The sequence below is a fragment of the Boleophthalmus pectinirostris genome, unplaced genomic scaffold (assembly GCF_026225935.1).
Source record: "Boleophthalmus pectinirostris isolate CB_2022bp ecotype Guang Dong unplaced genomic scaffold, ASM2622593v1 HiC_scaffold_8, whole genome shotgun sequence".
NCBI lineage: Eukaryota > Metazoa > Chordata > Actinopteri > Gobiiformes > Gobiidae > Boleophthalmus > Boleophthalmus pectinirostris.
Window position 1 is genome coordinate 17,198,340 of NW_026571515.1, and position 13,931 is coordinate 17,212,270.

Sequence of the window (13,931 nt, forward strand, 5' to 3'; positions counted from 1 at the left end):
AAAAATGTAAAAACATGCCTCAGGGTTCCCACTCTTTTTCACTGACAACATTTCAAAAGGTTTCAGTGACTTTTTCATGACCTGCAGTGAATTTTCCATGACTTTTCAGCACCTACATGTGTAGAATTGATCAGACTTTTAGGTCTAAATATGAAATGTTAACCCTTTCCACTCACCTTATGGTTTGGTATTATAGTTTTTTAACATTCAAAATACTGTCAGTGCATTTATTGTCGTCTCTTTTAAACAAAAGGCGCATACATTCGGAAATAATCATAATAGCCTAATGAGAACATAACAGAACGCTGTAGTTGCATGAAAGAGATACTAAAATTCAATGATTTTTCCAAAACTGTCATTGAATTTACAAAATTCCATGACGTTTCCAGGCCTGGCAAATGACATTTTCAATTTCCATGACTTTTCCAGGATTTCCATGACTGTGGGAACCCTGATACCTGGAACTGTGTTTGGTTTCATTCACACATGTTTGAGTATTCCTTTATTATTAGTCTGTCTACATCTCCAAAGCTCAAAATGCTCTGTTCCACCTTGTGATATCATGAAGCGGTAGTTTTTAAGTTGACATCTACATTTTACCTTTAATTCAGTAGAAATGGGCAATTCCAGGGCTGATAATATCCAAATTATTCTACCGAAGCTGTAAGGAATTTAAAAACATAGTGGAGCTCCTCCTCTAACAGTGAGAATTTTCAGTTTGAGAGAAGAACTCAGGTTACATATGCAGCGTTTGTGTGTTAAACATGTGTGAACGAAACAAAACACAACTCCAGGTATGTAAAAAATAGCATAATATGGGTCCTTTAAATATTATTGGTCTAATAAAATATTGTGATGTCAACCAAAACAAAGCAATATATAAGAAACAAAAGAATAATAAATCTTCTTTAAGTGTATAACCAAGATGTGGATAAATTCCTTATGTCTTCCCACCCCTCTTATGCCTGCGCTACCACATGTACTGCAGTATTCTGTAATATTGTAGAGGAGACTGCTGTACTCACCTTGTCAGGGTATTTCTGTAACAGCTCTCGCACTTTACTGGCACTCCCATGGGCAGCCTCTATCACCAGTCGGCTGGGGTTGTCCTGTTCTGTGGACTGGGCCAGCAGCTTCTCCAGCACCGAGATTACTGTACCTGAACACAGAAAAAAGACAACGGATTAGTGACATTCAATCTACGTCCAAGGTCATTATTATTATTATCTGCTGATAGCTGTTTTCAGGGTGGGAGGAGGAGGACAGGGCAAGCCAATGGACCAGAAGAGATGTGAAACAAAATACACCAAGATCTTAATCAGACCAGATCAATTTGAAAAAACATGCAAAGCGATATCATGCACATACGAAGAAAACAGAAGCAATTTGAAACGCAACCCGACCCTGTAAGAAAAACTGAGTGAAGCACGGTACAGTTACATGCATGGCAGACAAGCAAAGACAAATGGGGTAAAATGCATAGGAAAAAAACAAAAGCTGCAGTTGGTGTGGTATGGCGAAGTCCTGGGCCAATGTGAGCCCTTACTTCCGGATTCTGATGGGTTCTCGGCGGTCATGAGGTTGGCGTCCACTTCCACGGGCTGCGCCGAAAGACACGCCGGATTGAAAGTCCACGTCTGACCGCCAAACGCCACACGCAGGTCCCCATCTGCGTACACTTTCAGCACCTTCCCCACCTGCCCCAGGACCTAGAGAGAAGGACAGAGACAGGGTTTCAAACAACAGGCGCTTCAGGGTCCTATATTATGCAAAATGGACTCTTGTGAAGTTTAAGTCATGTTATAATGTCGTTACCTCCTTGAAAACATACCTGGATTTTCACATATGCCTGAGTAATCCTTTATTATTAGTCTGTCTACATCCCAAAGCTTAAAATATCCTGTTCGACCTTGTGACGCCAAGTAGTGGTAGTTTTCAAGTTAACAGCTACCTTTTGCATTTTGTTTAGTAGAAATTGGCAATTCCACGTCTGAAATTATCCGTTAACTTCTTGGGTTCTTTTTTTAAACACAATATAGTAAGGTGTATTTATCTTGTTGGCATGTTTCGGCTGCTTGCCAACAAGAGAAATACACTTTACTATATTGTGTTTAAAAAAGAACCCAAGAAGTTAAAGTACATAAGAAAACAAAAAAGCATCTTTGGTTTTGAAATTATCCAAATGATTCAAGTGAAGGTGTATAAAGTTTCAAAACACAGTGGAGCGCTTAATGTATTATCACATGACATTACATCAGTTTGAGAGAAGAACTCAACCTAAATATGGAGGGTTTGTGTGTTAAAGATGTGTGAATGAAACAAAACACAACTCCACAGTAGCTTTGCGATGAGGAAACAACATTATAACATAGATCAGAAAATAGCGTAATATTGGGTCCTTTAATTCTCAACACTCAATGTTTAAACAAAGCTCTACATTTAGATATAACATAAACATTACATTAGAGCTATTTTGATGCTTTTCCTTAACTTAATAAAACTTGAGAGGGTCTAACAGTTAAAACCTGAGTGAGTGAGCGTACTGGAGCCATGCTGTCTGTCCACTCTCCATGTCCAGCCTGGAGTCTCTTTACACTGTCCATGTCCTCCAGCACTCGCACAAGCTCTCCCACTCCAAACGTGTTCACCTGAGACACAAGAGTACGGTTATTATTTGTGTTGGAGTTGTGTTACCATGGAAATAATAACAGTAATAATAATTGATAACCAGTGGTGGAAGGTAAAAAAGTAAAAGTTGTAAACTACTGTACTTAAAGGTGCACTAAGTAACGTTTTGGTTGTGGGTCTGTCACCTTCTTGTTTCTGTGGATAAGCACTTGACGGACCATCCACCAAAAAAGTTACACAATGCACCTTTAAGTAAAAAAAGGTAGGTATCTGTACTTTACTTAAGTATATTTTAAAGGACATACTTTTACTTCACTACATTTTTGAACAGGACTGAAAAGTTAAAGATTTTTTTTTATTATTGTTTGAGACCTGCTGAAAAGGCTGAGGATTTTTTTATTTAACACATTTGTAGATTGAGCAAACAAAAATATGTAAATAAAAATAACTAGAAAAAAAATTACTGATTCTATTGTTTCTGTTGAACAAAATCAACATAAATCTTTATCAAAATCACTACATTTGAAAACCTCAAAATATGCAGGAAATACTTTTACATTTACTATACTAAGCACATTTTACTTTTACTTGACCTAACTTTTTAGCTCCAGTATAGTAACAAAATTGAGCACTTCTTCCACTACTGTTGATACATTATAAATAGATAAAAGTGTCAGAGGAAGTAGTGAAACCTGGTGGAGGAGGGTTTCCTACCTTGGTGAGGGCACCAGGGTGAAAAGTCCAGCGGATGTTGTTGCTGTACTGGACTCGGACATCTCCTCTGTCGGTGATTCTGTGGACGGTCCCGATCCGACAGATGTACTGGACACAGAGCGAGGACATATTGTGTAAGAAACCCCCCAGATGCCAATGACCTCTGACCTCTGAGTGCTTCTAACAGCTGTGGTCCATGCCCTATTCACTCCCATCCACCACGCTCAACTGGACATCTCTGACACTGAATAAATGAGGCTTCACTGTACAATAATTTTAAAATTTTTTTTAGAATTACTATTACTATTCTGTCTGCCCCAGGGCTCTGCTGGCTACAACAGGAACTCACCACCACCGAGTGTGGAGAGACTGAATAATGTTCTGTAAAGTGCTTTGGTAACAGTTGTTACCTCGGCCATCTTGGGGTTCCAGCCTCCGTGGCCCTCCTGCATCTGCCTCAGAATGTCCACCTCCAGGAGACACTTCACTTTGTCTCCCTGTTGGAACGAGTGTCCGTCTGCGCTCTCCTGTCTCTGTATTTCTGCGTGTTCCCCTGGAAACAAAGGCATGTACATTATTTTGCATGAATTCACAGACCTGACTTGTAACTTTGCCTGAAGGTGCCAATGGAGCTGGGTTAATCTATTCCAGGCAAAGTTAAAACCCAAGCAGGTGGTTGACCCTCCACCAAAGAACTAGTTTTTCACTATATCATAAGTATCAGATTCATAGTGCATTAGTATTAGAAACTAGTATTAGAAATTAGTATTAGAAGCCAGAGGTGGGGACTTGCAAGTTGTGACTTGAGTCATTATTTTTTAGACTTGAGACTTGGGTCTTGACATGGACTTGAGGCCTGTGACTTGAGAAGACTTGAGAAGCAAAATCTGAATTCTTTCTATTCTGACATTAATGATTCACACTGAGGAAAAATTTACATTTCTACAACTTTTGTATACTTTAGAAATACTCATATATAAATATACTTAGATTTTTTAAAGTACAATTTAGTTTAAAAAGTATATAAATTGCAAAAATCTAAGCTATATTTGGTACTTTGGTTTAAAGACTTGAAATGACTTGAAGCTCAAAGCAGATGACTTGGACTTGACTTGGACTTATGGGCCAGTGACTTGAGACTTGACTTGGACTTGCCTGTATTTGACTTGGGATTTGACTCGGACTTGAGATCAAAGACTTGAGACTTATTTGCAAAACAATGACTTGCTTCCACCTCTGTTAGAAGCTAATCTGCTTTACTTACCTGCTACTCCCATCATCTCCTCAATATGAACCCAATCATCTTTATCCATTATATTAGTTCATTTAAACTCTGAGTGCCTCTTACCTAGTTTGGGAAGGTGCTCCTTGTAGTAGAATCCTCCCTGCCCGTCAGACACGTACTTCAGGTCTACTTTGCCCTTGTGGCCCATGCGGTAGACGTTGGTGGTGCCGTTGGACCAGGTCACACTGGCAACACTGCGCCCCGACTCTGTGTCCCAGCCTCGAATGTCCACTACCTTCCCCACCTTACCCTCCCCACCTGTGACCGTCCACGCACACAACACATGATAAACAGAAATAACATCACATCAGCGCCGGGAGACTGTCAGACATTGGTGGTTTTCAGATTCTAAAATGAGATTATGTCACATCACACTGTACTCTGCCATGAAATATCCAAAAGGTAAATTCACAAATGTTGAACCTGATCATTATTACTGAAAACTAGACACATTAACTTCTTGTATTACAACCAAAATCCCCTTTTCAACAATATTTGTTTTACCTGCCCCCATCTGTATTAAATATTTTTAGCTCATACTGATGTAGGGATGTAACAATATTCAAAACTCTCTCTATACAATATTTTCATGATTATATTTTCACAATATTTATCTCATTGTATGATATTTATTGCAATATTTATTATGATGAGGCTAACCAAACTGTAAATATGCTACTTTTCCTTTTAAAGGTCTTGAAAAGCCTTTGGTACTGTCATAATCCAAAGAATTAAGATTTAAAAGTGCTTATTATTTCTTCATGTGTGCTCTGAAACAGCAAAGGCTCATGGTCTATGTAGTTTTTTAACTACTGCCGCACCATAACAATTAATTTAAGCAAAGAGACTTGTGATTCGATATATTGTGATGGTTCACGAAATTTTTGTGAGACTTTTGATAATACAATATCACATATTTCAGTTATTGTTACATCCCAGTCATGAATTTCACAAAACACAAAAGACAAAATGTTAAGTAGAGGGAAAACATGCACAAAACAGGTATAACTTTCCAAGTCCAATGTCCATTATCAGAAACCTGGTTGAAAATGTGTGAATGATGTAAAATGCACAAAATAAAACAAACTAGATATTCAAAAAAGGAGAAAAAAAGAAAAGCACCATTATGTATTCATATCCCCAAAACAACAAAGAAACAGCCTGATTCTGTGTCTGTGAAAATGGAAAAAGACGAACAGCACAAAGAAACAGTATTAAGAGACGTCAAAATTAAGAACAAAGACCAAAAAGTGAGATGTAATGATGCAACTTTTTGTCAACACCACCCAGAAAAATAAGAATAATAAACATGTTAAACAAATGCACAGAGAAAGTCATTTAAACGATCTGCTAATAAGATGAACCCTTTAACTCTTAATACTTTTAGGCTATTATGTGTGTAGTGTTAACATCATTTGTCTATTGATACTTTGCAGCTCATCAATATTCCCTGGGGGTGTGAAGATAACTGAAACTGTCTGAAGCTCTGTTACTCAAGTTAGACTTAACACAATCTGAACAGAAAGAGCTGATGACTTGGTTGGAAATACAACGGATGAGTTGAGCTGAACAGTTTTTTTTATTCACTTTCACCTTCTTGTGAAATCAAACACCTGAACAGGACCATGAACGCTCGGACTGATCACAGATTCCTGCTGTTTAAATCCATTTTGTATTTCTTCTTGAGTTTTCAGACAATCTAAAAACTTTTTGGTTGTTACTACTAATGCATGCATTGTGTCACTATGGTAACTAATGAACATTCAGCCATAGAAATCCATAGAAATCCATAGAAACACACCCCCAGCGTGATGTTACTGGGACGTATCAATAGTAAGACAACACCACAATACAGGGAATTACTGAAATCTGGCTGTACTTTTCTCTAAGATGGAGTGTACAACAAGCAACGTGAAATGATGCAGTTTATTTTTATGTTTGGAGATTTTAGGTTCACCACAGGAATGTCGTAGTGTAACCAGTGTGGGCACACAGGGGCACATGTGTGGAGCAGACTGGCTGGCTCACTCTGATAAACAGTTAAACCATTAAAGCTGCACCGTGGAACTTTAAAGCTGCACCTTTAAAGATGCACTGGTGCGTTAGAGAGCTGAGGGCAGAGGCTGAAGGGTTAGTCAAGGGGGCACTCACCGTCTTGGTTGCCCCAGTCCCAGTCTGGGCCACGCACCACTTTAACGCCCTGGAAGATTCCTTTGAGGATGATCCGGGGCAAGTTCTGTCTCGGGGCCAGGCTCACTCTGTAACAGAAGCACACATTATCATTTATATATATTTTTGTTCTTTGTTATTACAGTATATTGTGATGTGTGAGCTACTGTGTCCAAATAATTTCCCTTGTGGATCAATAAAGTTTGTCTAAGTCTCTAATCAAACGCTGCACAGCTTCACAGAGGCTCAAAATGACCCCAGACATACCTCACATCAGACCGAATGAAGAATCAAACGCATGACATTTAGAGTTTGACCCATATGCATTTTTTCACGGCCGATTGTTTAGAATCCAGAGGAACCGATGGCCAATGAGATCATTACTATCAACAAATTATCTCATTAGAATTTTGTACAAACTCACCCACAACCTTCTTTTACTATAAGCTGTGTAGAGTCCAAAGTATTCACATTTTTGCAGTACCTTCTTTGGACTAAAGTGCTCAAATAAAGCTTTATGTATATATTTTTCATGCATATTTAGGCTGCTGGTTGGGTCAAACTAAACATCGAATTCTGTTGAAGATTTATGGTCAATAGTCAGTACGCTAAAAAAGTAAATATTGGCCAAACAATATATTGGTCTATCTCTACTGAAGCAAATGTAAAATGTGCAAAAAAGCAAATTTCATTCATTATTTTGTTTACAAGACATTAGACTTGCATTATTGTTCCATTTTTATTTTGACACAGTGTGAATCGTTAGTTTTAATTTAACTTACTGTGCAAACGAGCATAATATAAAGAAGTATAATCATCTTTTTATCATATCATATCATATCACGTAGCCCAGATCAAAAGTTTCTTAAAAGGTATGCTCATGTGATTCAGTGTAAAAACAGGTTAGTCCAGACAAAAAATTAATGCGTATAGTACATTACATTTCAAGGAATAAAAAAACAAAAACGCTAATTTCCTGTTTGATGAGAGCAGTTATTTTGGTAAGATTAATTTCTTTGGGTTGCTAAAATTTGGCACTATTATTGGAAAACACAAGAGACAGTTTCTAATCAACAACCAAAGTTTCTATCACAAGTTTTGTCCAGGAATGTAGCTACATTTCCTGAAAATCTACAAACTAAATCTCCTCTACAGATATGACATACCTGATAGTGAATATTTGATCAGACCTTGGTGCAAAGGAGCTCCCAATGCCCATACTTTAAGGAAGTCATTGGTCACTTGTTCCATAAACGCTTAACCTTAGATGGGCTGAGCTTCATGTCTGCTCCCTGCCTGAGCACCAGAGCTCTGAGCCCTGACTTCTGAAACACAGATTTAAGGCTAATCCCACACAGCGGCCAATTAAAGACCAGGTCACTTCAGGGCAAAGGCACACGCATGACTCTCAAACCCAAATCTGGTTTATTTAGAAAAACAAAAACTGCTACACAGATTTAGTAATGTTTCAGATAAATCCAATGAGTAATTAGTGGAACCTATATAATAGACTTAAAGGTGCACTATGTAACTTTTTGATTGGAGGTCCATCACTGCTTGTTTCTACAGAGATGTCATTGCTCTGCCTGGAATGTTCCACAGTGTGACATTAAACAGCTCTCCTTTACATTTATTCAATTACAGGTGGTTTTACTGCTCAAAAATACCCAGAAAAACAGACATTCTGACTGTGAGCGGTGTTGCCTCTCCACAGATCTGACCTATAATCTGGCCTGGTTTGGTCCTTGAAACATTCAAGAGAAAGTAAAAACATATCCATGAAGAAAAGCGGTTACACAATGCACCTTTACACTTAGACAAACTTTACTGATCCACATGGTAAATTATTTGGACACAGTAAATCATCACAATATATTACAATAACAGAGCAAAGAGCAAAGAGCAAAGAGCATAAAAATGAGATTAGAGATCGATCAATGTGTTTTTTTCATGGCCAAAGTCGATACATTGCTCAGAATCCAGACGAACCGAAGGCCGATGAGCTCTGTCGATATTTCTGGGCCGATATTTTTGATTGACTTATTTTTATTTTTTTTTTTATTATTTTCGTTGAATTATGTAATTTTAATTAACTGCAAACTCATCCACAGCCTCTTTTTTACTTTAAGTTAGCTTTTTAGTCAGTTATCTCTAAAACTAAATATGGGTATGTGCTGGAGATTTAAGGCAGAAAAGTGAAAACTGCAAATATCTCTATAATAATCTCTAAATAAGATATCCAAAAGTCACAAAATGTAGATCAACAGTTACTGTTAAAACAAAAAAAGTATAATAATTATTACAACAGAAAAAAAGTCTTACATTGTAATTAAGTTACTGAGACTGAAATGTTCTTCTTATATTGTTTTGTTTTATTTTAATTTAAAAACAGCTTTATTGGTTTGAACACCCATACAGTATTTAAATCTATTGTTGTTGCTTCTTTTTTTTTTCAATTATTTTATTTTTTTAATTCATACAGCATATTAAATCATCAAGAATATGAATTTCTTCCCCATGTTCTTAGGTTAAAGTATTTAAAGGTTCATAGTACCTGAACTGTACTCTTGTTAAGCCATATTATAATGTTGTTACCTTATTAAAAACAGACCTGGAGTTGTGTTTTGTTTCATTCACATGTTTGAGTAATCCTTTATTATTAGTCTGTCTACATCTCCAAAGTTTAAAATGCTCTGTTCCAGTTTGTGATGTCATGAAGGGGTAATTTTCAAGTACACTGCTACTTTTTTAGTACCTTTTGTTAAGAAAATAATGGCGATTCTAGGACTGAAATTATTGAAATGATTCTAGTGAAGGTGAATGGAGTTTAAAAACAGAGTGAAGCACTTTCTGTGTTACCACATGACATCACAAGGTGGAACGGAGAGTTTTCTGTTTAAGAGAAGAACTCAGCCTAAATATGAAGGATTTGTGTTAAACGTGTGAATGAAACAAAACACAACTCCAGGTATGTTTGTGATGAGGAAACAACATTATAACACAAATCAGACAATAGTATAATATGGGTCCTTGCTGGTCTGTGCTGGCAGAACATTTGTGGTCAAAGTCAAAAGTGTATGACGCGTGACTGTTCTCAGAAGATCAGCAGTAATCTGTCCAGAGCCAAATGTCATGTTTCCCAGGTGGAGCGCAAGCACTGACACAGCCCCGTCAGCCAACAACTTTGGCCTTATTAGCTAATAAATAACCCAATAAAACCAGTACCAATGAACAGGAGAATATTTAGTCGACGTGCAACTTTTTCTTATTTCGAGCCACTTTTTTTTTCATATTTACAACTTGAAGTGCATCTTAATGAGAGTAAGAAACATTAAGTGAATATACAGACATTAGAGCTTCACTTTATTCATTCAATATATAGAACTTCCAAAGAGTTTATGTTTCAGGTTATGGGTCAGTGTTCTTTGCAGTGTGGCCACAGACTGTATAAAGAAACGGACTAAGGGAGAGTCACGTCACCCATAAAGTTCAGCTCCAGTCAAATGAAGCACACAAGACCAACGATTCTAAGAGCGAGTTTGGAGCCAGTTCCACATTAGGAGTAGGAATTTATTTACAGACAAAATACTGAAATAAAAATGCCAGTATCATGTAGATTGTGGGTTAATATGAACATTTTAAGACCAAAATGACAAGACTCACTGTTGTAGTTACAGAGAGGGGTGACAACTTTTCTGTGTAACGTCAATTGGAGCCAGAGTCGATGGAGCTGGAAGTGCTCCCATGTTCACTTCCTATTTGGAATGTGGCAACTAGCAAGTTAACTATCCATATGTGAATACAGTCTATGCCTGCATCGTGACTTTGGCGTAAGATCGCAGTGGATATTTAAGGTAACGTGCCAGCTTCAATGTTGTGTGAATGATTCCCGGCATTTTTTGTGATTAATAATTTATTGTTTGCATCTTCAAACGTTTAATATGTCAGAACTTGCTTTTAACATTGCACACATGAAAAAAGACAAGATAAGCAAAATAAACAAAAACAAACACATAATAAATAAATAAACTTCCCAGCTATAACAATTGGCAGAATGTCTCTCCCCACTCGTCACCCCCATTTCAGACTATACCGTCCTATATTAAAAAAGCCTACAGATTAAAGAATACAAAGGAAAGTACAGCCTGAATTTAGAGGTGATTGTTGGTGTCAATGAAGATGAGAATCAGCTAATAAATAATTTGATGATTAGAGAAAGAACAGCTACACTACACATCCTCTCCAAGCTGGATAAGAAACAATATAGGAAATAATATAAATAGGCCTGTCAGGATAATTATTATATCAGCTTATCCTTCAATATTTGAAAACTGGAACAATGTTTTTTGGGAGTCAGTATTTATCTTGTGTACATTTTCTTTGCACTACTGGGTAATTTTTTTGTTTATTTTTTGGCTATATGATCAGATTTAAGCCATAAAAGGTTGATTTTATATTTCTATGACTCATTACAGATGCAAACTTAACTAAAGTGTCTCATTCTCCTGTTTATTTATTTCAGCTCATTGATTTTTTAAACAATATTTAGAGTAGTTTTGTGGTTTAAATCTGCTTTTGGATTTTTGGACCAGTGGCATAAATTAGTTTCAATATTATCATTTATATCATTGTTTATATTTACTTCAGCAATATATCGAAATGCAAAATGTCTTACCATAGCAGGCAAAAGTATATATGGAAAATAAACAAGTATATTAGCAGCCTACAGTGTGTCAGTCTGAGCGGTGCTGATGTGAGAGTGTCTTCAGGATTACACTGGAGCCTGACCTAATACTGTTGCGTGCGTGTTGTTTGTGTTTTAGACAGAGCAGATTAACTGGCTGCTCTGGGCCGTCCTCGTAAACATATGGCCCTCACATATGTCCCTCTCTCAGCGGCTTCTCATGTCCTAATAAACAAGATGCATGTTTATGTTTTTTTTGCAGTAATGGATAAGTAAATGATAAAGGGAATGAACTTGAGAATTAGGGCTGTTCTCGTTTGAAAGATCTGAAAGAAAATAACGTAATATCAACTATTTAAGACATTCAAAGGGCCCATAATTACACCATTTTCTGATATGTGTTATAATGTTGTTTCCTTGTTGTATTTTGTTTCATTCACACATGTTTAACACACAAACCCTGCAGATTTAGGCTGAGTTCTTCTCTCAAGCAGATAACATTCTGTTCCACCTTGTGATGTCATATGGTAAGACAGGAAGTGCTCCACTGTGTTTTTAAACTTCACATTTTCACTAGAATCATATGGACAATTCCAGCTCTAGAATTGCCAATCTTTACTGAACAAAAGTTAAAGGTAGCTGTTTAATTGAAAACTACCTCTTCATGACATCACAAGGTGGAACAGAGCATTTTGACCTTTGGAGATGTAAACAGACTAATAAAGGATTACTCAAACATGTGTGAGTGAAACAACACACAGCTCCAGGTATGTTTTTGACAAGGTAAAAAAAAGACAATAAAAGTAATTTTTGCATAATATAGGACCTTTAAATCGACTAACTTCCAAAAGCTTGTAAAACTATAAGTATTCACAAATATTTAAAAAATTATATCATACCAAAATAATATTTTGTTGCAGCTCCAAAGCTAACTAATAAAAATCTTGGTTGACTAAAACACCATCAACTGATTTGTTTATTTATTTTATTTGTATTTATTAATTTTATTTTATTTTTATTTATTTTATTTATTTATTTATTAATTAATAGAGACAGTGCATATCAATGACCATCTACAACACTGCAGTGTAAACATGCCGGATTATAGCAAGAATGCTAATTTTCATCCAACCAAAGCAACAAGTTTTACCACGGTATTGGGAACAGAAGTAAGGTTAAGGTTAAAGTGAACTTGGTTCTGATCATGAATACTGAGCTGATAAAATATAGACACCTTTCTTAAACACTTTGACAGGACTGGACTTGACTGATACTGTTTGAATACCTAGTCATTTTATTTATTATTTATATTAATATTTTTTGTGCGTATACGTGAAAAATTGGACTGTGGAGTGTGGGCAGAGAGGTGGGGTGTGGGAGAGTTTTGTTTTGTTTTTTTGTCTATTTTCGGTTTTCATTTCTGAAAATTTCAAAATTGAAAATATATATAGGACGGCCAAGCTGGAGAAGTTTGCATGTTATAGCTTGATGGAGGAAAGTAGTTATTGCTGTGGTAATAACTAAAGGAGAAGACCCAGAATAAAAAACAAAAAAACAAAAAACATCCAGACAGGGGAGGGGAAGAAGATGCAACTCCACACAGACAAACCTCACCCGGCTTGTGAAATGCTAAAGCAACAGTGTCTTATCAAGTTTCTCAATGAACTTTAATAGCAACAAATTTGATTGTTTCTTCACCTTGGTGCTCCATACACCAAGGTTAAGATTTATCTCATTTCCCAAATACATCTATGAGATATTAAACTATGACATTATTATAAACACAACAAAACCACTGATAGGCCTTCTGCAGTGATACAAATGTGAAGGCATGTGAGATCAAGTATATGTTTTGGTTTTTGCCATTGTAAAAAAAAAAAAAAAAAAAAAAAAAAAAAAAGATATTTGACAAGTTTATCTATATTCTTGTTCCACGGTTCCGAAACTTAAAGAGGATGAGTTTGCAAATGAAGGTAAAAACAGGAATTCACCCAGATGAGGAGTCTCTTTGGATATTTGTGTTCCATTTATTGACTTCAGAACAAAAAATTGTGTAACCAATACTTGCAAATATTAAAAAAGAGGCTGCTGAGTGGATTCCTGTTTTTACCTTCAATTGCAAACGCACCCTCTTCAAGTTTAAGAACTGTGCCACAAGAATATAGATAAAGCTGACAGTATCTCATACAGCTTTACATTTCAGTAGCGCCTTGCTTTGTGTGTTTAGGAAGGAAGTTGGAGATTTTAGCATGCTAATCCAAACAGTTGCAGATGTTACCATGTTTAATCCAGACCAATCTGCTTTAATCACAGAGGAACACATAAGGACAGCACATCTAGTTCAGGCTCCACTCACGTTAGCCTGGGGACCTGCTCACTGTATCCCTGCACACCACTTCCTATTGCTCCCCGGGGGCAGGTGTAAACTACAAATAGACCTGCTGCCCTTAA

At 36.7% G+C, this 13,931-nt stretch overlaps 1 protein-coding gene across 1 annotated transcript in view; it reads right to left on the reverse strand.

The window, feature by feature from the left end:
- mib2 (MIB E3 ubiquitin protein ligase 2) overlaps positions 1-13,931 on the reverse strand; it is a 36,650-nt gene that overhangs the window by 17,956 nt on the left and 4,763 nt on the right. Inside the window, exons 3-9 of the mRNA XM_055165899.1 lie at positions 6,779-6,885; positions 4,691-4,885; positions 3,753-3,895; positions 3,343-3,450; positions 2,544-2,648; positions 1,547-1,709; positions 1,026-1,159 (exon numbers count right to left, since the gene is read on the reverse strand). Of these exons, the coding sequence (XP_055021874.1) occupies positions 1,026-1,159; positions 1,547-1,709; positions 2,544-2,648; positions 3,343-3,450; positions 3,753-3,895; positions 4,691-4,885; positions 6,779-6,885 (955 nt within the window). The remainder of the gene's footprint in view (positions 1-1,025; positions 1,160-1,546; positions 1,710-2,543; positions 2,649-3,342; positions 3,451-3,752; positions 3,896-4,690; positions 4,886-6,778; positions 6,886-13,931) is intronic.